A 27,620-nucleotide genomic window follows, 5' to 3' on the forward strand; every position below is an offset into this window, starting at 1 on the left:
AATTTTTCCAAGGTCTAATACTTGGCCAAGTCTACCTTTGTGCATCACAGGCCCAGGGACATGTTGCAAAGCTTGGGCAGGAGAATGCTCCCACCTGTTCTGCTTTCCATCCTCTGAAAAGGCAGTTGATGTCCTCTGCTAGTCTAAATGAGCTAGTGGTCATGTTCCCCATGTACATCTGGGCATGTTGTCCACTGCACAGGCATCATCAACTTAAGAGGCCCAGTCCCAATACAAGCATTCCAGGGTCAGACCACATGTATTATGATTTTCCCTGTGGCCAGAGTTTGAGCCCAATGGACTAATTGTAGAGTCCCCCAAGAAACTTGGCCTTGTGTATGCCTTCCAGTGCATGGTCAGCTTCATTCCATCACCTGCACCAGTCAATGCAGATACCAGTGGATGCAGCTGCCTGGTCAACTCTGCGCTGAGACCCGTCTCACAAGAGAACTCACCAGTGCTGCAGTCTAGCCCAGCTCAGCCCGCCACAGGCCTATTCTTCACCTACACCAATGAGTGCCACAGCCTAAAGGGGCAACACCCAGAAAGCCCCACCAGGCTTACTCCCGGCTCTGGGTTTTGCACCTCCCAGTATTTGCTGTGACTCAGCCTGGCTAGTGCTGCATTCCATCCAGCTCTCATGCACACCCATAGTTGCTGTGACTTAGCTCAGCCTGAGCTGCTCCCAAGTCCAAACCACGGGTATGCCTGTGGATATTGTTGCCTTAAACAGGTGGACACTCTCCTAGCTCTGGTTGTGATGTGCATCAGCAGGAGCTGTAGCCCACAGTTCTCCTACCAGACCCACACCCAGGGCTGGATCTTACACGTGCCAGATGGTACTGCAATCTCATCTGACATGACTCACATCCAGCACTTGCCAGCAGGTGCTACTGCCTAGCCTCTCTGACCCACACATATTTGGTGTGTGCCAGCAGGTGCAGCAGCCTCGCCAAGCATGGCTCACTCCCAGACCAACTTGCTCACAGTCCAACTGTCATGCTCTACCATGGAAGCAGTGGCCTAGCAAGGGAGTCCCCACAACTACTCAATATGACCCACTCCAAGCCCCTGGTCTAGAGGGTGCCAGTGGGTGCTTATGGCCCACTCTGAAATGGTCTGCCCCAAGTCTTTTTTTTTTTAAAAAAAGATTAATTTATTTATTGGAAAGTCAGATATACAGAGAGGAGGAAAGAGAGAGGAAGATCTTCCGTCCGATGATTCACTCCCCAAGTGAGTGCAACGGCCGATGCTATGCTGATCCAAAGCCAGGATCCAGGAACTTCTTCCAGGTATCCCATGCGGGTGCAGGGTCCCAAAGCTTTGGTCCATCCCTAACTGCTTTCCCAGGCCACAAGCAGGGAGCTGGATGGGAAGTAGAGCTGCCGGGATTAAAACCAGCACCCATATGGGATCCCGGTGCGTTCAAGGTGAGGACTTTAGCCGCTAGGCCATGCCGCTGGGCCCATGGCCTGCCCTAAGTCTTAGCATTTGCTAGCAAGTGCTACATCCTGACTCAGGCTAGCCCACCCCAAGTTGCAACTCTTGATGGTGCGTGCAACAGCCTAGCCTAGCCTTGCTTACCCCCAGAGCTTATGTGAACTGGCAAATATTGTGATCCATTCCAGCCTGGTCCGCACCCCATCCTGACTCTTGCTCTTACCAGTATATGCTGTAGACTGGCCCACCCAGCCTGCCCTCAAAACCACCTCAGACATACGCCAAGAGGTGCTGCACCCCAGCCAGGACTGGTCTACTCCCAATCCCCTCACTCACGCTCACCACTGGGATCTGTGGCTTAGCAGGAGAGTTGCTCACATTCTTCTACCAGTTCTGCCCTCAGTCCCAGATCTCTCATGTGCAACTGGATGCTGTGGCACAGCCTGATCTGGTGAGTCCTGACACTCACTGGTGGGTACCATGACCTGTTCTGATTGCTTTGTATGCATTCCATCTCCTGCCAATGGGTGCTACAACCTTCCCAGCCTGGCCCATGCACTTTCTTCTCCTTGTGAGCGCCAGCAGGTGCTGGAAGCTAGCCTTGTTTAGCCGCCCCCAAAACTGGTCCACACAAGTGCCAACAGGTACTGCAGCCTTGCCCTGCCCAGCCTGCCCACAGCCTCAGCTTTCACATTCATCAGTAGGAGTTACAGCCTAACAGCAGATTTCCAAAGTTCCCCTCCCTGACCCATTCCCAGTCCTGGATCTTGTGTGTGCTGGATGATACTTCAGGCCAGCCTGACATGGCCTATCCCCAGTCTCAGTTCTCACTGGCAGGTGTTGCAGTCTAGCCCAGCAGGGTGGGACCCACCTCCTGTCCTGGTTCTCATGCATGCCAGTGGGTGCTGTGGCCTGGTCCAGCCTGGTCTAGCCTGAGACCTGGTCCATACAAATACTGACAAGTGCTACAGCCTTGTCTGGCCTGGTCCAACCCAGCCCCAACTCTTGTGTTCTCCACCAAGAGCTGAGACCTAACAGGCAAGGTTCTCCAAATTCCCCTACCAGTCCTTTTTCCATACCCAGATCCCACACGTGCTGCTGAGTACAGTGGCCCTGCTTGGCATGATCTGCCTTCAATCCTGACCTTTGCATGTGCCAGCAAGTACTGTAGCTGGGCCCAGCCAGACCTCCTCTCTGCCCCAAGCTCTCAGGGTGTCAGGTGAGTTGCATGGTCCAGCCTGGCTCAACCAGTCACTATTCCCTGCTCTCCCTGGTGGGTGCTGCAATCTGTAGAGGTCTACCTCCTGCTCCAACAGTAGCAGGCAGGTTCTACAGTCTAGCCCCACTTCCCGCTCCCAGCATTTGTATGCACCAGTGGGTAGCTGGCAGTGCTATTTAGCCCAGTCCAGGTCTCACATATGGACAAGCATTTTGGCCTGAGGTAGATATGCCCTCTAGTTTCCAGTCTACAGACTACCTGGTATCAGCTCCTTCACCTACCTGAGAGTGTAGTGGTCTGGTCTGTAGAAGACTCCAGAAGTCATTTCTCCTCTGTGTGACATGCCCTCAGCTGTTGCCACTCCAATAAGTTCCCAGATCCCCTTCCCTGGGCAATCTGCAGGACTAGTGTTCGCTGCTTTCCCCACATATCTAAAAACAAACAAACAGCAGCAACAACAAAAAAGCTAGGCCGACAGCAGACAGTGGTATTGGAGATATAGTGGTGAGATAGTACATGTTCCAGATGAAAGAAGCACAAACTCTGTAGTTTGAAGATGCTTTGATTGAGAGCAAAGTGGGAGCGAGAACAGAATGCAGCAACAGGAGTTTTATGCCAAAGCCTTAAGAATAGTTGACCCATAAATGTGTAGAACAGGTTAAAAGCCAGTTCAGGGCCTCCAATGAGAATGAAAATATGAGTTATTAAAAGAACTGAAAGTCCCAACAGCTGAATAGAAAGTAAAGTGGGGATAGCTACAAGAGAAGCTGGGCCAAAGAAGAACCAAAATGAAGGAAGCCTTTGAAAGGTCATTGAAGAATTTTAAGCAGGCCATTAATGTACTAGATCTACATTTTGTTTCATATTTTTGCAAATGATCTAGAAGCAAGAGATAAATAGAAAACATTGATATATATCAAATGACAATTTATAATGCTAGAAGCTAATCTGCTTCCCAAAATAACATTCATGTGAGAGTCACAGGAAACAGGGACTGATGGTTATGCGATAAAGAGCTTGGGACTGTATTATAACCAGCATTACTCATCCATTACTTCATTAGATATGATGCAATGCTTATTATGTGCCAAGCATACCATCCTGGACATTGAAAGATGACTAAACTCTGATTTTTGTCCTCATCGAACTTAGACCATCTGCTCAATAGAGACTGAGTGAGAGTCAGGGCATTTGAGAGTATGATCTCATAGGTGACTTCATGCAAACATACCTATATAAATGCGTTTGTGTGTATAGTTAAACACAAGACCTGTTCCTACCTGTCCCAGCTCTATTATTTTTAAAAGTGTATTTATTTATTTTTATTGTAAAGGCAGATTTACAGAGAGAGGGGGAGAAAAAAAGATCTTGCATCCACTGGTTCACTCCTCAAGTGGCCATAAAGGCCAGAGCTTACTGCTGTTGTATCTCATTTGATTTGATTGGGTAGCATGACATTGCTGTTATTACCATAACCATTATTATGCAGAAGCCTTTTTTTTTTGCACATTTATTACAAGTGGGCTTTACTATCATATTTTTTGAAAAACTGTGCAACAATATATTACTCCAACTGCAATTTTCTTACCTTTTCATCTCTACAAATTTTAGAATCAAAAGAATTGTCTGAATCCTTTTCAGGATGATTTTTTTTTCAAAAGCTAAAAAATAGTTCTGGATAGTAGAAACCTTCCTCTTAAAACTAGGATTGTTAACCTTTTCTCAGTCTGATTTTAAACATTTTGTTGATCTTCATGTTGAAAAATGGAAAATCCATGTATAAATTTGTCTTAAAACTTTTAATTTTGGAACTCCAATATTTATATTTTTAATAAGAATCCTTTTTAAGTAGGATTCTTATCACACAATTAAAACAGATATAATATTAAATTACAAATATTAAACTTTTTACTCAATCTAAATAGAATTTTCAGAATTTAGTCTAATGGATATTGGTTATTAATCCTAACTTGTTTCATTGTACCACTACATCTGAAAGCAGTGATGATCAGATATGTTGCAAGTGCATTCCAAAAGCAGAAAATGTACCTCATCTTAAATAATAGACCTGAGGGCCTGGCATGGTACCCTAGTGGCTAAAGTCCTCACATTGTATGCTCCCAAATGGGCACCAGTTGGTATCTTGGCTGTTCCACTTCCCTTCCAGCTCCCTGCTTGTGGCCTGGAAAGCAGTAGAGAATGGTCCAAAGGCTTGGGACCCTGCCCCCGCATGGGAGATCCAGAAGATGCTCCTGGCTCCTGGCCTCAGATTGGCTCAGCTTTGGCTTTTATGCCACTTGAGGAGTGAACCAGTGGATGGAAGACCTTTTTTTCCCCCCCTCTCTCTGTAAATCTGCCTTTATAATAAAAATAAATAAATACACTTTTAAAAATAATAGAGCTAGGCAGGAACCTCTGACTAAAGTCTCTGAGCAGACCTCAAAAATCATGAGAATGGACCATATTTTTTCTTAATTTTTAATTCCTTGAGAGCTTATGCTTTATCTCTAGTTAAGCAGGGTATAATCTTTTCTGGTATGTTGAAACTTACATATGTTTCCTTTTTTCCAGAACTCATTTAGACACCTCCACTGAGTTGCGGTATTCCGTTGGATCCCTGGTGGACAACCAGTCTGATTACAGAACAACTAAAGTAATAAGAAGGCCAAGGAGAGGCCGCATGGGTGTGCGCAGAGATGAGCCAAAGGTTATTAATATTTTTATTGACAGTTTAAATTAAGTAGACTGAATTAACACAAAGATTTTGAAGTGAGAGCAATTTTCTTGGGCTCATGGAATATGACATATTTTTTAAAGTATAATTAATATAAATCAATTATTATGTGCTGAAATTTTGATTAATCATTTTCCATGTATTTAGACATGCAACATTATGAAGTGGGCACTAAGTATATGCTGACAGAATACAAGGGTTGATGCTCAGAAAGATTAAATATTCAAAATCACAGGAGTGATCTAGTGAGGAAGTCAGAACTTGAATGTGGTTTCATGTACTGTGCTTTACCTATATGTTATTTCCAGAAAAATGGCTTTTTATTTCCTTAGGGTGTTAAGGAATATTATGACTTATTAATTCAACCTAACTAACTATTCTAAAGTTGCCACTTCAAAAACATCTTGACAGATGTACATAAATTATCCAGTGTTTGGAGAACTATTGATGATTTGCAGTACTAATTTTTTTGTCTAATCAAAAGCTTAAAATTTATAGTTATCCTTGGTAAATAATGCAGTTGTATTTTATAGCCAAAAATATAGTTCCTTTGTACCTTAAATTTAATTGTCCTCGCAACTATTTTTATATATGAAAATTTTCTAACCCATCCCACCTTGTGTGCAGACTCTTGACACCTTTGGTTCTAACTAGCAACAGTATGTTGTGTGTAAATAAGTCCATCACAGTAGAAATCCAATGACTCTTGAATCAATAAGTAAATAAACAGAAATTGTATCAAGTTCCTTACAGACAGTTTCCCATTATGATGTGGCAATTATATTAGTGCTTCTCAGCCCCCAAACAGTGTGTAACACATATGTTACATCATGTCTTCAGGCTTTAAATTGACTCTGGACGAGATCACATGTTCCTATCTATACTGCATTCGACCTGAATAAAAGAAGGACCAGCTTTTCTTAAAAATCAGAAATCTCTAGTACCTCTCGTTTATGCCCACAACTTGAGAACTACTGGTCTGATAGTTAAAATTCATAATCAGATCTAGAACTTATTTTTAAGAAAAGAAATGGCCATGTTATCAGGTTTAAATAACCAAGGAAATGTTCAAGAGGCCAATGTAGCAATGATGGAATTAAGTACCTGCAATATTTCCTTCAAATCTGTGTAATTAAAGATTTGAGGAAGAATTCTTGTATAGTCTTACAGTATAACAGTATCCATGCTCTTAGTGTTTAGTAAGAAAAATGTAGATGTGGCCTGCACATGATGTAGTAGGCTAAGCTTCCACCTCTAGTGCCAGCATCCCACATGGGCACTGGTCCTAGTCCTGGCAGTTCTACTTCTGATCCAGTTCCCTACTTATGGCTTGGAAAGCAGCAGAGAATAGCCCAAGTCCTTGGGCTCTTGCACCTATGTGGGAGACCCAGAACAAGCTCCTGACTCCTGGCGTTAGATCATCTCAGCTCCAGCTGTTACAACTATCTGGGCAGTGAACCAGCAGATACATCACTCTTTCTGTCTTTCTTCTTTGTAAAATCTGTCTTTGAAATAAAGATTAAATAAATCTTTCTTTTAAAAAAAAGGAAAATGTAGTTAAGACTAATTAGCATCAAACTCAAAAATTTGAGTTATAAATAAATAGAAGTTGCTGTATTTGAAAATAAGGGAAAATTTGCAAGTGTCAATACTTTGTTACCTTGAAATTGATTGAACCAAAAATCATAAGCAAGTTTATTACCTTGGCCTATTAAATATATTAACAGCGGGAGTTGGCACCAAAGCACAGCAAGCTAATCCTCCCCTGCAGTGATGGCATATTAGAGTTGGCTCCTGTTGGGAATGCCCCACTTCTGATCCAGCTCCCTGCTTATGGCTTTGGAAAGCAGCAGAAGATGGCCCCAGGCCACGGGAGACCCAGCAGAGGCTCCTGGCTTCCAGCTTCAGACCAGCTCAGCTCTAGTCACTGTGGCCATTTGGGGACTAAACCAGTGAATGGAAAATCTCTCTCTCTCTCTCCCCCTTTCTTTCCTTCTTTCTATGTAACTCTGTCTTCCAAACTATAATAAAAATGTTGACATTGATTTCCCAATCAATATGCAGCATATTCAAGATGTCAAGGAATGATTTTGGTAAACCAATAAAATTTAAATGTTAATAATGTTCTATTTCTGCCAGGAAAACAAAGTAAACATGTGAACTTTGTGTTGTTTCTCGGATTAGTGCTTTAAACATGTGTGATATGATAAACACTGAACATTTTCACTTACCATTCAGGTAAAGTCTCTGGGGGATCATGAGTGGAATAGAACGCAGCAAATTGCAGTAATAAGCAGCCACCCTTTTGAAAGTGACACTGAAATGTCTGATATCGATGATGACGACAGAGACACAATTTTTAGCTCAATGGATCTTCTCTCTCCAAGTGGTCATTCTGATGCCCAGACCCTTGCCATGATGCTTCAGGAACAACTGGATGCAATTAACAAAGAGATCAGGTGAGTCTAGCTAATGCTGATAGTGTACAACGATGAAAATACCTTGATGACAAAACTGTAGTTCTCAGCACTGTCTTCATCCAGGAGATTGTTAGATCCGCAAAAATCCCAGACTTTAGATCTGAGCCATGTGACACATCCTGTGCATCTTTGCAAGGCGTCCATGTCTGTCTATATCCTATAGAAAGCTGAAACAGCCTTTGCAAGGAACATGTCTGAAATATATATAAATACACAATATTTGTGTTTATACAAAATAATAAGTATCAAATTACCATTTCTTATTGGAATAGGATACTAATGGGGCTCTACATCTATATCTTTCAAATTCATTTCACATAATTATAAAAGCAATGCACAGTATGAAAACAGTACATTCATTTCCTATAGAAGAATAAATTTCACTCTACTATCTCCATTTTCAGGGACTCCTTAATGAGATTGCAACTTTTACAACACCTAGAAATGTGCCATTTGTTAAAATTATTCTGATTTATTTGTTATTTACATGAGAAACAAAGAGAGACGTCCCATTTGCTAGTTTGTTTCACCAGGGCCACAACAACCAGGCAAGACCCGGTAGCCAGGAAGTCAGTTGGGGTTTCCCTTGTGATTAGCAGGGATCCAACTACTTGTGCCATCACCTCTTGCTTCCTGGGACGCCGGAACTGGGAGCAGAGAGGGACCCAAACCGAGGCACTCTAACAGGGGACAAGAAAGGCAGAGCTATCTATACCGTTATGTCTGAGTTTGAGTAGCTTTCTTATTACATAGAAAGCAATCAAGACATTTTAATTAATATCAATAGAAAAACATAGAACATGACTTACACTTGAACAGCAGCTTCTTATGATTTTCCTCTAATAATTGAATTACTAAATTGGCTTAAAATCAAGTATGAAGCATACATTGGGTGTTATGTTGCAAACATGGGTTAGGAACCCGTGTCCTACTCAAGTCACAGTTCCTGAGTTGGATGCCTGGTTCCTGCTTGTGACTCCAGCATCCTGCTAATGTAGACTCTAGGTATCAGTAGTAATGTTCCTTCTGTCCTTGTGAAAGACTGGACTGACTTCCTGATTCCTAGTTCTGGCATTACAGACATCAAGAAGTAAAAATAAGTAAATAAACTTGTAAAACAAAAATGAATATCTAGGTATATGTCATTGTGTTTTCTGCTGTCACCAACAATATCAGTACATACCCATGATAACAACCGATTTCTGTCCACAGACTCTTATTCTGTTCAGGATAACAGTCTTGACCTTGAATAATTAAGGTTATCATTTAGTACAATATATTGTCTCTAAGAATTTTTTTTAAGATGTATTTTTTATATATATTTGAAAGGCAGAAATAGAAGCAAAGGCTGAGAGAGCGGATCTTTCATATATTCATTCATTCTACAAATGGACACAGAGCTGGGCCAGTCCAAGACCTGGAGCCTGGAATTTCTTCCACGTCTTCCAGTTGAGTAAACTGGTGAAAGGACGTAGGCCATCCTGCTCTGCTTTTTTCCAGACCAATTGCAGCTGGATCGAAAGTGGAACAGCTGGAATGTAATACGGATATTGGTATTACATGTGGTAGCTTTGCCTGCTGCATCACAATATTAGCCCCAGATTTTTTTTTAAGATTTATTTTTATTGGAAAGGCGGATATACAGAGAGGAGAGACAGAGAGGAAGATCTTCCATCCGATGATTCACTCCCCAAGTGAGCGCAACGGCCGATACTATGCCGATCCGAAGCCAGGAGCCTCTTCCGGGTCTCCCACGTGGGTGCAGGGTCCCAAAGCTTTGGGCCATCCTGTTTTCCCGGGCCACAAGCAGGGAGCTGGATGGGAAGCGGGGCTGCCGGGATTAGAACCGGCGCCCATATGGGATCCCAGGTGTTCCAGGCAAGGACCTTAACCACTGCGCCACTGCGCCGGGCCCTAGCCCCAGAGTTTTTAAGCAAGATTTTAAATGCTTACATATTTATTTGTTTGTTTTATTTCAAGTCAAAAGAGACAAAGAAAGAGAGAGGGAGAAGGAAGAGAGAGTGAGGTATCATCTTTCAGCTGGTCACTTTTGAAATGCCCATGATCATTGAGACTGACCTAGTTGAAAATCAGAAGCCAAGAACTAAATCCACATATATCAGTGGATGGCAGGTACCCAAGTATCTGAGCCATCTCTTATTTCCTCCCAAGGTGCACATTAGCAAGAAGTTGGAATTAAGAGTAGAGTCAGGCAGGATATAACGTGGCATATGGGCATGCCAATGGCATCAAAAGTGCTACACCAAATACCCACTTCTTTAAAAAAAAATCACAAAGATGAGTTGTTTCAGTGACTTGGAATAAGATAATGCACAACCTTCTCAGTCAGTTAACATATGCTACTTGAAAACTGGGAGCATTGCAAAATGAAGTTAATGAAGGCACAGGAAGAAAATCATGAAAAAGCTATTGCTCAAGAAAAAGTCAGGTGGATAAATGGAGCTCAACAACAACCATAAACTAAGTAACAGCAGTACAGAACGAGTAACTGTTTCTCTTGCCAAATGACATTCCCATTGTTATTGTGTATATAAAAAGAAAACTGCCATTGTCATAAGTTTAATCCTATGAGTTATGTGTCATGGAGGATCATCAAAAAACATTTGAGTAAAAAGAGAAACATTAGCAATGTTTGTTTTCACGAGGGAAGAGAGCCCGAGGGAATACCAGTATGTTCTAGAATTGTATCTTCGCATCACATTGACTCTATTAAAGTGAATTTAAAAGTTAAAACAATTTTAAAAACATATCTCCTTTTCACAATATATAATATACTTAATTTCATTATAGCAACATGCAAAATATATGTAGACTGTACTTAAACAGCATATTTACATATTTTACATACATTACATATTTTATTCTTTGAAACTATGTAATGTCTAATTATAAAATATTCTTAAAGCTTCTCCCTATTTAAGTAACATAGGCAAGTGCTAAGGCTTGGCTTTCCCCAAAGCCTTTACATCAAGATTTTTAAAAAATATTTTTCTTCATCTATTTAAGTATCTAACAGTATCTCTATAATTAAAGTACCTAACACTTATTTAGACTCGGCTTAGGTGGATGTGATGCTAAAAATAATTATCTTTTATTTGGCTGTACAATAATTATGTGTGACCACTCACTGAGGAGCCTATAGATTAAACCTTTTACTTGAGTATAATGCAAGATATAATAATTTCATGGAGACTTACATTTCAAAAAGTGTTTTTACAGTGGATTGTAAATTCAAATGTAATATTAGGATTAACAGTACTCATTAACCAGGCTGTCAAGTTTTATAATGGTTTTGGTTGATGGTAACATGTAAAGAAGATTAAATCAAAAGTGGGCAGGAATTAATATCGTTTGGCAAGAAGACTTTCAAATTTCAGCTCGGAGTTGCCAGAAATGTATTGAAAGTTGTTGAGACTTTACATAAAAGGGTTACAAGGTAGAATATATTGATTTTATGAATTCCAGTTACTATTTGTAGCAGTATATGATGGATCAAAATTAAACTGTGTCTCCCAGGCTAATTCAAGAAGAAAAAGAATCTACAGAATTGCGTGCTGAGGAAATTGAGAATCGCGTGGCCAGTGTGAGCCTGGAAGGCCTGAACTTAGCAAGAGTCCACCCAGGTACCTCCATCACGGCCTCTGTGACAGCTTCCTCGCTGGCCAGTTCATCTCCCCCCAGCGGACACTCAACGCCAAAGCTCACCCCGCGAAGTCCTGCCCGGGAAATGGATCGGATGGGAGTCATGACACTGGTACGGTGATCTGTCCAGAGAATCAATGAATTCACACGAAGTTAATTTGGGTTCCCTCTAGCCTCAGGACTTTTTGTGGTTTTCTTTTATCCTTTCTTTCTTCCGTTTTTCTTCTGTCCTTCCATCCTTCTGCCCTTCCTTCCACAATCCAATGCGTTGAATACAATTTTCAATTCCATTATGAGGTGAGGAAATGGTAACCCTCGTGGGGATTACAACTTTGTCAAGGACACATGGTGAGTGAAGGGGAGGGACCTCAGTATTACATTAATAAATTACAACCTGTTGCATGGAATGCAAATTACATTTACTATAACAAATACAATTATTATGTATTATAATATTTTTCAACACCATGTCCAAAATGTGATTTAACCATAACTTTCATAAGAACCATAAAAAAGCAACAGCAGCAATTTGCTAACTTGGTTTTCAAATCCTTGCAAGTATCTTAATGTTACTCTTTTACTTCTTTATTTCATTTATCTTTATAGTCAGGATGGAAAGTGCCTCCATGCAAAACTTAGAGAAATTCAGAGAGTTTATGCTGGAAATTATAGAATAACCTCTGATTGATTGGGTCGATTACTGAATGCCATGATGCTTGTTTATGTCATTCTCATAAACTCTGAATGTGAGAGAATCATCTTCTTCAGGAGCAGAACTCACCGGAAGTGGGCAGCACGAATAAATATGCTGTGTTCAACACATGTAATAAAAGAAGCTCAATTTTTCTTCACACAAACTAAAAAACATGTACTATGTTGTTTTTTTCATTATATGGATAAATGTTAAGATGACAGCAATGCTAAGAATTAGAAAAATGTAAAATGTAATTAGATAAACTTCCATATTTTGAAATGAAGCTGTTAATTTTAAAGTTAGCTATCTTAACAATAATTTACAAACTAAGAATCAAACCACCTAGCGCAAAAACTAAAATCCAAATAGGTTATTATATACCATTCAAATCTAGTACAACAGAGAATAATCAACGATACACATATAACGCTGGTGATCAGAAGACTGAAACTACTTTAAAACCACAAGCTCCTAAGTCTATCCACCTGCATTTGAACATACACGTAAATAAACAAGCTTAAATCATCGTCTAAACACTACTGTTAGATATTTCAAAACAATGTATAATCCAGTAACTAAACTTTAAATCATAATAATTAAAGTTAGTTCATATAACTATACATGTACATGTGTATATGTACCAGTACCATATATGCATATAGTATGCATGTACATACTTATATGTATATGGTATATGTGTATGTGTTTAATACTATTTGAAGTTTTTAGTAAAGCCTTGTGGAAAAACAAACAAACAAAACCAAACAGGTGAAACTTAGCCATTCAGCCCTCTATTTTATGCTCATTTTCAGATTTGATATCATAAATGTTTTTAAAACAGAAAAGAGAAACAGTGGCCTATCGGGACAGTGACTAGCTATTCCGGACCATGCCATCCAGATAGGACACGAACTCTTATTCAGTGCAGTAGGAGAAAAGAAACACGAAGCAAAGATTCTGAGCCTCATCGAGATGTACCTATTTCAGAAATCGAGAAACTACCTTTCTGATTTTATTAACATGAATACATGCTGCCTCATGTTGTTTACAAACTTGTTAGGTTAACAATGATGGGTTTCTTAGGAGGAAGAACACCATGTAGTCTGCAATCCACACAGGAACACTTCAGTTATTTCTGTAATGCTGTTGTCTCTACATCTCTACAACATTGCGTCTTGCCCTTTTAAGTATTTTTATATTAGTCTCATAACCTTTAATGGGATTATTATCTCCCTAGCAATAAAATGGTTTAATTATAATCATTTAGATGTGTATGAAAAAAATGCAGTAAAAACACACAGTAAAAACATCCATTTTCTTGAGTAGTCATCCATACGAAGGTTATAAAATAACATTATTACACTATAATTAGAATATTTAAGAAACATTTACAGCATTTCCTAAAGCATAAAGAAATGGTTCAGGTGTTCAATACCTAATTCAGCAAAGCCAGAAATGAAATCAAGAAACTTCTTATCACACGTAAGACTCCATCACTCAAATTATTTTATAATGAAAGATAGGTGGATTCCTTTAATTGTAAAAAATATATATATATATATGAAGGAAAATAGATTTATTGGACATAATTCATATAGAAAAAAATCAGAAAATGATTTGAAATTTTATGAACAGAATGCTAAAAACTGAGAACACTGTATTATTTGAATTGTGCAATGATTTGAAACATGGAAGCCTTATAATAGATAATATTATATTTACTTTTATTTGGCAATGAATCCCAAAAGTATCAATAGTGTACTGGCAACATCTAGGTAGACTAAAGAATGGGATAAAAACAACACCTTTCCCACTAAAAATAACTATTTAAAAAATTCTGTTGAAGAACTTTGGCAAGGCAGTAGCACGAGGGGAACACTGCAGAGCTTATGATTTATGGGGGTGAGGAAGTTTGAGATCCCCAGGAATAGCTTCCCTGCTGAGGACTACCCAAGGCTCTGCATGGGGGAAGCAACCCCATGTGTGTGCATTGTACCTTCATTCCAACCTGAATTGTCTTGGGAAGATGTGGTGCCACACTTACGCTGGCAGTCTCTGACTGGATTCACTCCAGGTAACTCACTCTGTGCTGTAAGTGCCCAGGGTTCATGTCTCAAATTTAACACATGTGCAGGTGGCCCAGTCACAGAGACATGCATGTCACCAGGTCGTCTGAGTGGTTTCTTGTCTAAGGGAATTCTCAGCAGGAATGCTCTCATTTCCTTACTTAGGAAAGACAGAATGAAGTAAAAAAAAAAAAAAGTGAGAGCTGAGGTGTAGACACTATTTAAACTTTTAACATGGCCAAAGGAAAGTCATTAATTAGTTCTGTTTTATGTTGCTTTTATTACTGCCAATCACAGCCAAGTGATCTAAGGAAACACCGGAGAAAGGTACAGTAAATAACTTTTATAATCAATGCTAGTTGAATGTTGTTGTTTTTTTCCCCTGTCAAAAGTTTAAAATGACATTTCTCTAGTTGAAGCATCTCGATACAAAATAGAAATGTTAAAAAATATATATGACTACTGAATGTTTAAGTGCAAATAATTTGGAACGATTTCTGGGGTAATAACTAGATTAAGTGGGTTAAATATTCTGACTCATTCACTGAATATTTGAATTATAGATGGTAGAATTAAGAATTTTAAAGACAATTTTGGTTGTTTTCACAAGCTAGTTTTCAAGTCTTCGGGGTGAATATTCTCAGTAGTCTGATTGCTGGATCATACAGTAGTTTTGCTTTTTTAAAGAATTTTCTTGTTCTTCCACAATGATTGTAGTAATTCACATTCCCTTCCATAGTGTGTAAGGGTTTTGTTTCCTACATGTCTAACTCTAACCCCTAAATATGTACAATATTAATGGAAAATTTAATGCACGGTGGGTATGGAGTGGGTAGGGAAAGCTAGTTTTATTGTTAGTTAAGTAGAGTGAGAGAAAACTCTGGAGACAATTGTGGAAGGAAGATCAGTCTGTAACTCCGAGTTCTCTAAAGGCAAGTGCCTTGGGGAAGCATCAGGCTGCATGAGAAGAAAAGACAAATAAGGCAGATAAGGGCTTAGCTTATAGCCAGAAAGTTTTCTTTCAATTGCCTGGGGCAAAGGAATGCCTCCACTTGACTGATTGGGATAGTCTTAGCAGGTTAGGGAAGTTAATCCAGAGCAGGGATCCAAGCTGATGGCTTTGCATATATAAAAGGTTGACTCACCTAGGAGGTGGCTGTTAACCTTGCAAAGAGCAGTTTCTCTAGATGCCACAGTATCAAGAACACCAAAAGATGCTAGTTAAAACACTGCTTTCTCTTCAGAAAGAAAGCAAAAGAGTAAACATGGGCTTGGGAAGCAGAGTGGGTTCTGGTCTTGATCTACCACTGACACATTGTTAGATAAAGGAGGCAGGCAGAGACCTAGAGATGGAAAAGATAACACATTCAACCCACTCTCTAGAGCTTAAACACATTCTGTGAGCTGGACTATGGTTTCAGGAACTCCTAGAATCCAGTAACATTTTTATTTTTATTTGTGAAGTGGATTTCTATTAGCTTTAGGATTTAACCTGATGGAATTTTCTCCTTCTGAACCATTACATGTCTGTATTATAGTATGTTCTTAGCACTAGCAGTCAGTTCTCAACTATCAAATTTACCAAGTGCAATGTTATTATTGGGTCTTGACACCAATTTATAAAGATTAGAAAGAAATTTTGAAATCTAAAAAAAAAAAATGAGTAGGCTGTTAAAAGTTTAGCGAAAACAAAAAGTCTGTAAAGTTCTATACAGAAATGCAGTGTCTTGATATTCAGAGAGGAAACAGGTGGGGCAAGAAAGGCCTTGAGAAACGGGACACCACCTAAAGGTTCTTGTGTGTTAGTGTAAGAAATTACCTATAGAATTCACTCACACTGCAAAAGAACAACTAAATATTATGAGTTCCATTTTGTTGATGAATATGTTTAATACTCAAAGAGGAAATAAACAGCCCACCCATTGAAATTTCAAGAAAAACTAAAAGTTTATGTCCATTTCCAAATCCAAAGCTTTTCTCATGCACTTCCTTTATACAGTGTAAGCACAGAGCAGCAGGGTGCATACATTTGAAGAGCAATGTTGGGAAGAGGGTATAGTTTGTCGCAGTGCAAAAAGTATTTTATGAAGTGTTTCAGGGGTAAAATGGTGGAAACAAAACTGATTATGCTTAGAAGAAACAACCATAGAAAAGATTCATGTGGGCCCGGCGGCGTGGCCTAGCGGCTAAAGTCCTCACCTGGAACGCACCAGGATCCCATATGGGCGCCGGTTCTAATCCCGGCAGCTCCACTTCCTATCCAGCTCCCTGCTTGTGGCCTGGGAAAGCAGTTGAGGACGGCCCGGAGCTTTCGGTCCCTGCACCCGTGTGGGAGACCCCGTGTGGGATACCCAGAAGAAGTTCCTGGATTCTGGCTTCAGATCGGCATAGCTTCGGCTGTTGGCGCTCACTTGGGGAGTGAATCATTGGATGGAAGATCTTCCTCTCTGTCTCTCCTCCTCTCTGTATATCTGACTTTCCAATAAATAAATAAATCTTTTAAAAAAAAGAAAAAGAAAAGATTCATGTGAAACCATGAAACTATTAAAATATCAGTACACATTTGAAAGAGTTTAGAAGAGGTTATTGTAGCTCAGTGGGTTAAGCCCTTACTTGGGATGCTCGCATCCCAAATCAGATATATGGAGACCAAGTTATACCTCCCAAGCTGATGCCCTGCTAATGTGCTTGGTAATGTGCTTAGTAGGTAATGGCCCAGTGCTTGGGATTCTGCCACACACTAGGCCACCCTAGATGAGATCCCTGGCTCCTTGATGAGTGCGACACAGCTGTGTGGGCAGTCAGGAAGTGAAACAGTGAGCGAAGGAACTTATTCTCTCTTGCTCCATCTCCTAGTGCACTCTGCCAGTACAAAGCCAAGAGAGAATCATATGAAGATGTTTACCAAAGCTATCATAGGTAATTAGCAAAGATGACAGAAGCCTTGACAATTGTATTAAATTTCTCATATACAGAATATCCTTACTTTTGATACAGAAATTTATGCATAATAGGTTTTCATGAAAGGAAACAAGACCTTTTCTGAGAACACAACTTTAAAATTTTAATTTTAGCTATACTAGAAAATTTTTTCAACACAAATTTCCAAAGAATATACCTTTTAGGTATATCTCCCACTATCCTGATCTCTGTGTCACAATAGCTTTCCCATAGCTGCTGGACATTGACCTGTTGGGTTTGTTAAGGCAAACAATATTTTTTGTTTACTGAATTTACTACTTTTTAATTGTTGTTTATTCACTTATATAAAAAAAAGCAATTTGTAAAATCAGAGAGCAAGACAGAGAGAGAGAGAGAGAGAGAGACCTTCCATCCACTGGCTCATTTTCAGATGACTGCAAACGCAGAAGGTGAGCCAGGTTGCAGCTAAAAGCAAGAAGCTCACTCAGCTCTTCCCTGCATGCAGAAGAACCACAAATTCTGGCCAGTTTCCACTGCTTTGGGGAGGCCATTAGCAGGGAGCAAGATCAGAAGTGGACAGCTGGAGTCAACATCTTGTTCTGACCTGCTATGATTTATTCCAATACAGGCTTAACTTTTAAATAATACAAAAGCACTCTCTCTAGAACTGTGAATTTATATTTGTAATATGTAAGTTCCAAGTTTTCCATATATCTGTTTTTTGTATGAAAATTATCCAAATGAACTTTATCGAATGATTCTTCATTTGTGTGTTTTACTTCAAATGTAAAAATAATTCACTTGAATGTGTTGCCTTTTGTTTCTAGATTGCAGTGGTGGAAGAAGATGGTCGGGAGGACAAAGCAACAATTAAATGTGAAACTTCTCCTCCCCCGACACCTAGAGCCATCAGGATGACTCATACCCTCCCTTCTTCCCACCACAATGAGGCCCGGAGGTAAGTGTACCTGGGCACACCACACAGTGCTCGCTCTCCTTCCAAAATCATCCCATTTCCAGTGTTAGAGAATCCATGACTTAAAGTTTTATGCAAGATATTTTATTGAGCCAGAATTCTCCATCAAGGCATTGTTTTGTTTAATCTCTCCATTAGCATTTTTGAAATAATCGAATTCCCTGTTATCTTTGTGGTCTTGTTACTAGGTAGGATATATGTAAGAATAGTTCTTGGTTTTTAATTTCCTGTTGAAATAGAATTACATGAGAAGGAAGATTTGCTAGGAATAATTCCAAAAACCAAAGGGACTCTAGGATAAGACTATAAATTTGGATTACAATGTTAAGAGTAATTAACAAGTCGATGGATGTGTCTCAGTTACTTTCAACAGACAACTAGCTGTGTGTCCCTTGGGAATGCTGTTACTATTAACATTAATAACTCTTCAGACAAAAACACTAGAAAGGAAAAAGTAATCTCATTGATCAAGATATATAGATAACGTTTAGCTGGGGAAATAGCTTATTTGTCATATTGCATCTTCACACGCTCTTATGTCTAATGACTGAAAAATTACAAACAGACCTGTATAATAGTGATAAAAATATATCCAAGTTTGCCATTTACTTCTGAAACTAGTGTCTTGTTACTTTGGCCATGGTTGAAAGAACTAAATCTAGTGACTCAGTATGTATCACTGTGTGTGAGATGTGTGTATCATTAGGACATACAGTTTAATTTTTGCTTCTTTAACCCTCCCAGATTTTAGAGTAAATGTATTAGGCTCCAAAACTGAGATATATTAAGGACAACTGAAGAAAAATCAAGAAACCCCATGGACTAAAGTAATGGCTTCATGTTTTTAATTAGTTCTAATATTTCTTACGATTGGTCCCGATGTTTTTGATTAGGAAAAATAAAGAAACAGATGTTAGGACTGGATGTGCTATTTGCACACAAATAGTGAATTTCAACAAGGCTGTTTAAACGGGGCACAAAGAATTGCTCTCAAACCTGATCGTGTCACTGCCCTTTATGCTACTGTGCCAGCTCCAGGTGCACTGAGTGTCTCTCCCTGGACTTACCCCGCTGAAAAGAACATCGCAGCAAGGAGCCTTCTGCTCATTTACACCTGCCTTCTGGCAGTGGGTGTGGATCTCGGCATGTCCATGCGATCCCCTCCCAGGACGGTGTACATGCTTGCTGCCCAGTGACTGCTGGGCTGCCTCTCTTCTCCATGTCCTGGCCCAACACCACACGCTACACAGGATAGCTGCACGCTTGCTTCCCCTCCACCACACTCTCCTGTCTTCAATAAAAGATTTCCTGTTTGTAACTGGCTACCTCTTTGCCTTTTTAGAACCCTAAAAGTCCTAAATATAGCAATAGATAATGCTCCAGGGGCAAAATCACAGAAAGAGACTTAACATGCAGTAATTAAATTACCCTGTATTGATAAATTAGTTTTCATTATTAAATGCAGGGCCTGGTACCATAGCCTAGTGGCTAGAGTCCCTGCTTTGCAAGCACTGTGATCCCATATGGACACCGGTTTATATTCCAGCCACTCTACTTCCCATCCAACTCCATGATATTGGCCTGGGAAAGCAGTAGAGGATGACCCAAAGCCTTGAGACCCAAACCTGCACATTATACCCAGAAGTAGCTCCTGGTTTCAGATCAGCTCAATTCTGGCCATTGTGGTCACTTGGGGAGTGAACCAGCAGACAAAAGATATTTCTCTCTGTCTCTTCTTCTCTCTGTAAATCTGACTTTCCAGTAAAAGTAAATAAATCTTTTTAAGTTTTTACTAAATACAGTATAATGTGGGAGGAGCATTGGGCAAAAAAAGAAATTTTTTCTGTTGAACATGTCAATCTTGAAAGCCCTTGGGAGCGAGTAAACTCTACTCCATAACTCCAAAGGGAATTTGTGGAGAAAGATATCAATGACATCCAATGTGTATTTGCTCTTCTTTGGAATGTTTACAAAGCAGACAACCGTGGTGTGCTCTGAGGATGCTGTGGTGAAAACAAGCATGTTGCCCCATCTTGTGTTTTGCAGTAGCATTTCTGCCTCTCTTGAGCCAGAGAGCCTTGGGCTTGGAAGTGCCAACAGCAGCCAGGACTCTCTTCACAAAGCCCCCAAGAAGAAAGGAATCAAGTCTTCCATAGGGCGTTTGTTTGGTAAAAAAGAAAAAGCTCGACTTGGGCAGCTCCGTAAGTATGCACCTGCTCAACTTTCTACTCATTCCGGTTCCATTTGAGTGCCCGTCTTCCGGTTCTTCCATTCCACTTCTTACCTGTTTTGCAGAAAAAGTTTCCTACTTTGACTTCATGATCCGAATTTAGTGACATAGTGATTAAATATGATCCAGTGAAAGAATACCATAAAAATTTCGCTTTCCTTATTTGTATGTTAACAGTGACGGCTAGCATTTACTGAATAAACAAGGCTGCATGGGAAGCAGAATCGTTGCAGCCTGACCCAGTGCTCCAATAGGAGAGCCTGGAGTTGCATGCAGTAGCTTAAACTACTGCAACACAATGTCACTCCTTGAAATATCAAAAATAGTCTATCTGTCACAAGCGGAGGTAACTGGCAAAATGCTCCTTGAGCTTTGTTTTTCTTCTATAATTTCTATCAAAAAGATATGTGTTGCTATTAGTAGATTCATGGAGAAAATTTAACTTATGATATAAATGGCCTTCTTTTATTGCTCAGAATAAAAAGCCTGATTAATCCAACCATCGGTTGGTAGAAAATATTTCATCATTTACTGAATAGCTCTGCTTCATCAATCTATGTCCCCAGATAAACTGATCAAGTGTTTTCGTTTTTAAAAAAGATTTATTTCTTTTTCTTGGAAAGGCAGATATACAGAGAGGAGGAGAGACAGAGAGGGAGATCTTCCATCCAATGATTCACTCCCCAAGTGACTGTGCTTCAGCTGCTGCAGAGCCCATAAAGCCAGGAGCCAGGAACTTCCTCCAGGTATCCCATGCGAGTGCAGGGTCCCAAAGCTTTGGGCTGTCCTCAACTGCTTTCCCAGGCCACAAGCAGGGAACTGGATGCAAAGTGGAGCTGCGGGGATTAAAACCTGCGCCCATAAGGGATCCCAGCGCATTTAGGTGAGGATTTTAGCCACTAGGCTACCTCACTGGGCCCAACCAAGTATTTTCAAATTTCTAAGTGAATCATTCATTTTCATTTCCACAGACCATTTTACTGTTACTTGTAGAGTATGGAAAATAAGTTATGGCTATACAGTAGAACAAATATACAGATGAAAGAAATTTTTCAAGCTTCGTTTTGCATAATGAAAAATTACAAGTTAGAAAATGTTTTCCAGGAGCACTTCACCAACTAGTTGATGAATTTCCCAATGTTACCAACAATGAAAACTTTTTATAATTAAAAAAAATTCTAGCAGCCATTATACATGCACACAGTAAAATAAAATTTTAGTTCAAAACTCCATTGCTGGATCAGATATAGATAGCAACGGAAAGTAATAGGAACTTGCTTAAAATTATCCAGCTCAATAATAGACTATATGATTATCTTATTTAAATCAGTGTTTCAAAACTAGGAATGTCCAGTATTATACATTATTTGCTAAAATACATCTTTTGAGTCATTACAACTTAATTTGCGTCTTGTACTTTGGTAAAATATTTCATTCTGATAGTTTAGTAAAAAGAAACAGTATCTGTTTCAAGTTTACAAATGTCCTTAGTACAACAATGTCTATCATAACAGGAGAAGTATGAGAGTTGGTTTTACTAGTTTTCATTTACTCATACATAAGTGAATTTGGGGGGTTATCTTTGTAAATATTCATATTGTCTTCCTGATCTTAACTGGAATCTAAATTCCCACTATTAAAACTACTTTTATGGGACCTGCGTGGTAGCTTGGTGGCTAAAGTCCTCACCCTGCACCTGCCAGGATCTCATATAGATGCAAGTTTTTATCCCAGCTGCTCCACTTCCCTTCCAGCTCCCTGCTTGTGGCCTGGGAAAGCAGTCAAGGATGGCCCAAAGCGTTGGAACCCTGTGCCCATGTGGGAGACCCGGAAGAAGATCTTGGCTCCTGGATTCAGATCAGTTTCAGCTCTGGTTACTGTGGCCACTTGGGGTGTGAATTAGTGGATGGAAGATCTTTCCTCTCTGTCTCTCCTTCTACCTGCAGATCTACCTTCCCAATAAAAATAAATATAAATCTTAATAAATAAAATATATTTCTTAACACAGCTAAACAAAAATTTTAAAAATTGCTCCCTCATTTTGCAGTTACAACAGATAATTATCAACTACATGTTTAGGAATCCTGAATTCCTGACATTACACTGAAAAATGTGTACTTCTGTGCTTGATGTTCCTAACTTCTTTGTCCTTTCACTGCAAGGGTATACTTACATATGCGTATTATATACTAAAAACAAATAATGCTGATCAATGGGTGAAATGTGTCCTTTGCGGGATCTTTTAAAGAAAGAAATGTTTTTGTAGGTGTCATTATTATGACCTTTGAAAAACAAACCAAATCTGTCCAGAGCTCATGAAGTTCTGGAAGTGTGTTTTACAAGGAAGGAAAAGAGCGCAGTTCCCTGGCAGGATGCGGTTCCAGAGTGAGAGAAGAACGTAGAAGCCAGTGTGTGTGTATTCTCTCAACTTGCGATTGAGACTATGCACCTGAGCTTCTCCTCTTGGGGGTACCTTTCCCCCATAGTCAAAATCAGCTGTTGACAAAATAAATTTTCGTACTCTGTGAATATTCACTCTCCTATCCCGCAGGCAAAGTAGGAAAACTCATTGTGGAGCTTGGAGACCGACAGTGAAGCTACATTTGGCACATTGCTTGCGTTTGCTCTGTTGGCACTAGATGCAGTTACTGTACCAATAGTATTTTTGTATTCGTTCTCTCAATTCATGTTTACATATGTACTTATGCCATTTTAACCATCTAGACCTGCAGTCATAAGCGTAACCTTCCTATGGCGCATGTTTCTGGTCAGTGGCTCAGAAAGGCTTTTTCCGAAGTTCATTTCAGGCTTGAAACAGCGTGTGCAGCTCACCCTGGGTCTTTCCTTTGCACAGGAGGCTTCATGGAGACAGAAGCTGCAGCTCAGGAATCCCTGGGTTTGGGCAAACTTGGAACTCAAGCTGAGAAAGACAGAAGACTGAAGAAAAAGTAGGTTTGGAGACTTTTCCCTCGCTTTTCTAGTGTTAATTTATTCGTTATTATTGTTGACAGGGAGTTGAAAAATAAGAATGCTTAGAAACATTAACTAGACTGAGGCCAGAATTTCTCCAGCATTGCCTTAAACAGTTCAGTCTGCATACTTACTGGTCACAATGAGGTACCATTTGAAACTAGTATGAAACTCCTTGGCTTGGAATAGAAATAGTTTCTTATAAATGACCAAAACATGTATTTCAGAATTCCAAGTATGTGTAAAATACTTGTAGGTAACTTCAAGTAGTGCAATTCTCTGGGCAATGTTTAATTTATTATTGAGTTGGTATGGTGAAGAGGTAGAGAATAGCTTCCATCATTTGTTTTCCTTTCATGGCAGTTTTACCTGCTCTGCAGGATGGAATATTTAGAAGGATAAATGTTTCTCTGTCTGATCGCCTAGACAGTTATTTCAGACTTGCAGCAGATTGTTCTACATCTGTCAGGAAATTGTTAGCGTATCTTTTCATTCACATATAATGTGAGAACATTTACATGAGTTGCAAAATTGACAAATTTGGAGTCTCAGTAACTGTTGGAAAGCAAGTGGGTCCATAAATAAAATAGTTTAAAATGCGTGGTAAAGGTTTGAATGGTAAAATATCAGCTTAAGATTATATTCTTTATATAGAAAGTAATTTCTCCAAATTCTAGCATCTATTATTTGGTTATTCCTTTTGCTCTCCCTCCAGTATTTATGATTTTGCTTTCAAAATTTCCGCGTTCCCTTCTTGCCATGAAGCAATCTCAATTCCTTCAACCATCACTATGTGATAACTATATCCGTATACTGACCAGGCTAATTCGTTCAGTTATTAATTCATTCATTTGGAATTTTGCTTTCTTATTGCATGGGTGAAATGAGCAAACACATACAGTGTTGCACAACATCTCACTCAACTTATTCATCAAATTGCTAGTTGTTAAAATTAGAGGTATTTCCAGAGCTAGTAAAAACACAATCTAAAAGAGAGGCATGAAATAATTTCTTCTTCTTTACTGAATACAATTAAACATTAAATATATTGAATAACACTTACTGATCATTAAAAAATATTTTTAATTATGAGCACAATCTGTTTCAAGTATACTGAGTTTGTTTAGGGTTACCGAGCAATATTGTTTTTACTTTATAATTAGTTCCCAGATAACATTCTTCTAATAAATGCTATCCTTTGATTCTTTTACTTGGTTGCCTTAACTTCAACTCTAAAGGATTGTGAAAAACCAAAACCTAGCATGGCTATCGGATATGATTTTTTTCCTAACAGCTAATTCACATTTCTCCAACAAAGAAATATGTACAAATAATGACAGTCTAACCAGCTTGCATCATTGCATATTGAGTCATTGCACCACGTTGTTTCCTGACTGCGAGACTAGATTAACCAACCTTTTTGGAAAAGTTACTGAAGTTAAATATTAAAACAATGCAATGCTTATCAATAATGCATTTAAATTTTAGCTACTATTAATTTTGTGTTGACTTGGATATTAATTTTACAGAATTAGTTCCCAAATCTTAAGAACTCACTCAGAATTTTTTTTATTCTAAATTTAAAGATCTTATCATTTCAAGAAAATATAACTGTATCATTTATTAAATATATTATGAAGAATATTAATATTAAGAATGTTTCTTAAAACAGTGATAGCCAGCAATTCCTGACATAATTATCTCCTGAAACATAAGTGTATTTGGTTTAAAAATGGACACACCAGCAAGGCAGGACAGTTAATTGATGAAAATGGAAATGAACATCCTATTTTACTGCTACCGATAGCCAGAACCTCATGAGTATAAATACACATGCACTGAACGTGAGACTTATGCTAGTATGAGTAAGTGCTGACACTGATGCGGGACATGCTTATCTTGCTTGTGAGTTATAAACAAGTTAAATGGCTTCCTGTCATGAGTTTTACTGGATAGACAGGATAACCTGTTTTCAAAATTTAATAGAAGATTGTAATTATTATGAAAGCATTAATTCAACTACCTATTTGATTAGTTATTGAGTATTGCCAAATTTTTAAAAATTTCATTAAAACTACTCCAATATTTTTGTAAAAGATTTCATATCCTCTTACACTGTGCTTTAAATGGCACAGTCTCTAGAGGAATTAATTACGATATGGTTTCTATAAACAACATTTGAAAGAGATCATTTCAGAGGACAGCATCCAAGGCATTCTGGATTCTTGCAAAAGCTCAGAAATCTGCCATGTCAACATTCTTAAGTGAAAGTCTCAAATGAAGTGTAATTACCATCTTGTAAATTTAGCACACATAACTGAAATGGCTTTTCAAGTCTGTTTAGGTATTTTTCTTTAATTCTTTACTTTTATTTTCACTTTAGTTCCTGTTTCTGATGATAACAGTTATTAGTAGCTCTTGTCCCATGATGACAAATGGGATATCAAAACACTGGTTCAGCTAGAGCACTCACTAGTCAAGGAAATCACCTACCTTCACCTTCTTGATTGCTCTCACTTTCATCAGAACAATGTTTAACCAAAGCCTAAAGGTAACTTTCATGATTCTGACTCCTGCTCATTTCTGTTATACTTTACTTCAAACCTGTAAGTTTCTCCACTCAGCTTATATTCAGTACCATTCATGCCTGTAATTCTTGTGCAAACTCAACCTTGCCTAGTAATTCTTTGACTATTTCATGTAAATTCTCTTTGTAGTCCATGTTAGATTTTATCAGCTTTACTGTAGCCTCCTGGCACGGGTGACCTAATCTGTAGTGGATCTGTCTCTTACTGTCCACAGAAAGTCTCCACATTAATACTGTGGGGTTTCATAGTGCTCTCTGTGTGGACATCGTCTACAGGTACCCTGAATTCTTTGACATCTGAAGCTCCATATTCTATTTGATTTCACTGGACTCTAGACACCTTTTCCTATCTAACAGAAATGAGCCATTGGCCCTTTATCTGAGATGCACATTAATCTCAACTAGAACTGAGAATTTTGCTTCTGTCGTATTATACCTGTTGTCTCATGTTCAGAAATTATCTTAGTTCTGCAGCGAATGTTCTACACTAAGATTTAAAGCTACTTGTTCAGGGTGGTTGGTTAAAGCTAACCTCCTGCTATAAAATGAAAAAATAATAATAATAATTTAATCAAATAGATACTTACATTTCCACAAGATCAAAACTTTTATGGGAAATCCCAACAAGGACCTCAGTTTCTTCCTAAATTGTATATAAAGTATAGATTTTAGTATCTTATGGCCAAGTGAATATTTTCTTTGCCTAAGTTCAGAATCCATTTGCTGGTAGATACAGAAATTAGACAATCAGATAACAAAACAGACAAAGCTCTTAGAATATGACTTATGGATAAAGGTGAACCTTCCTAAACTAGGACATGCAACTGACACAACCTTCCTAACACTGAAGGCACGGCCTAGTCTGCTGCTTCCAACAGGTGGAGATCCAGAATCCACTTGACCTTAAAAATAAAAGTTAAAGATTATGATTTGATAGATATGCTGTATAAAATTGAGGACTACTAACATAAAATTTTGCATCATCTAAATTTTGACCTGCAGAAGAATCTTGAAGAATCACTTTTAACTATTTTTATTAGTATCTTAACACTTTCGAGAAAAACCACTGATGTGTATTTAACTTAGCTTGTCACACCGCCATTTCTAGAAGTGTGATGAAGTGGCAAACTCCCTCTATTGCCAGAGTCGTGAAGGCTCCTTTTGCATCTTAAATTAAGAATAATAATTGGAAAAAAGGGAACATCTATTAATTTCAAAATAATTATCTCAAACTTTTGAAGTTACTCTTTCTATTTCCTGTTACATTGAATGCCATGCCAGCATCATTCTTTTGTACATAACATACAGTAATTTTTTCTCCTCTCTGACTTTTTAAGACATTTCACTTTAGAGTTCAGAAGTGTCATGTGCTTATTCAAATATGTCCTTTTTTACTACATTGTTCTACTTTATAGTTTTAATCCAAGGACTAGCTAGGCTAACAAGTTTAACGTATATTGCCCTAAAGGATTCACATTTCTCAACTCAACTGTGGTTCCAAGGAGCTTATTTTTATAGAGACTTAAGGGATTAGAGAGGAGGGTATCTGTTCAGTGGCCGTGTGCTTGTCTAACTCTCGAAACTGCACTGATTACACAGTGGACACGCCAAGACTGACGGAAGAGACAGTGAATACTTA

The 27,620-nt window shown here is 38.9% G+C and overlaps 1 protein-coding gene across 12 annotated transcripts in view; it reads left to right on the forward strand.

Moving 5' to 3' along the window:
- Nucleotides 1-27,620, forward strand: part of PPFIA2 (PTPRF interacting protein alpha 2) — a 374,197-nt gene that overhangs the window by 293,450 nt on the left and 53,127 nt on the right. For 6 of the 12 annotated variants that reach the window (XM_040989854.1, XM_040989864.1, XM_040989895.1 and 3 more), the window contains 7 exons: nt 5,231-5,366; nt 7,632-7,852; nt 11,411-11,648; nt 14,594-14,623; nt 18,046-18,176; nt 20,241-20,395; nt 23,279-23,372. In XM_040989854.1, the coding sequence (XP_040845788.1) occupies nt 5,231-5,366; nt 7,632-7,852; nt 11,411-11,648; nt 14,594-14,623; nt 18,046-18,176; nt 20,241-20,395; nt 23,279-23,372 (1,005 nt within the window). The remainder of the gene's footprint in view (nt 1-5,230; nt 5,367-7,631; nt 7,853-11,410; nt 11,649-14,593; nt 14,624-18,045; nt 18,177-20,240; nt 20,396-23,278; nt 23,373-27,620) is intronic. The other 6 variants (XM_040989875.1, XM_040989885.1, XM_040989837.1 and 3 more) reach the window with 1 other exon arrangement.

This window comes from Ochotona curzoniae, unplaced genomic scaffold (genome assembly GCF_017591425.1).
Source record: "Ochotona curzoniae isolate NIBS_2020 unplaced genomic scaffold, NIBS_Ocur_1.0 contig_1014, whole genome shotgun sequence".
NCBI lineage: Eukaryota > Metazoa > Chordata > Mammalia > Lagomorpha > Ochotonidae > Ochotona > Ochotona curzoniae.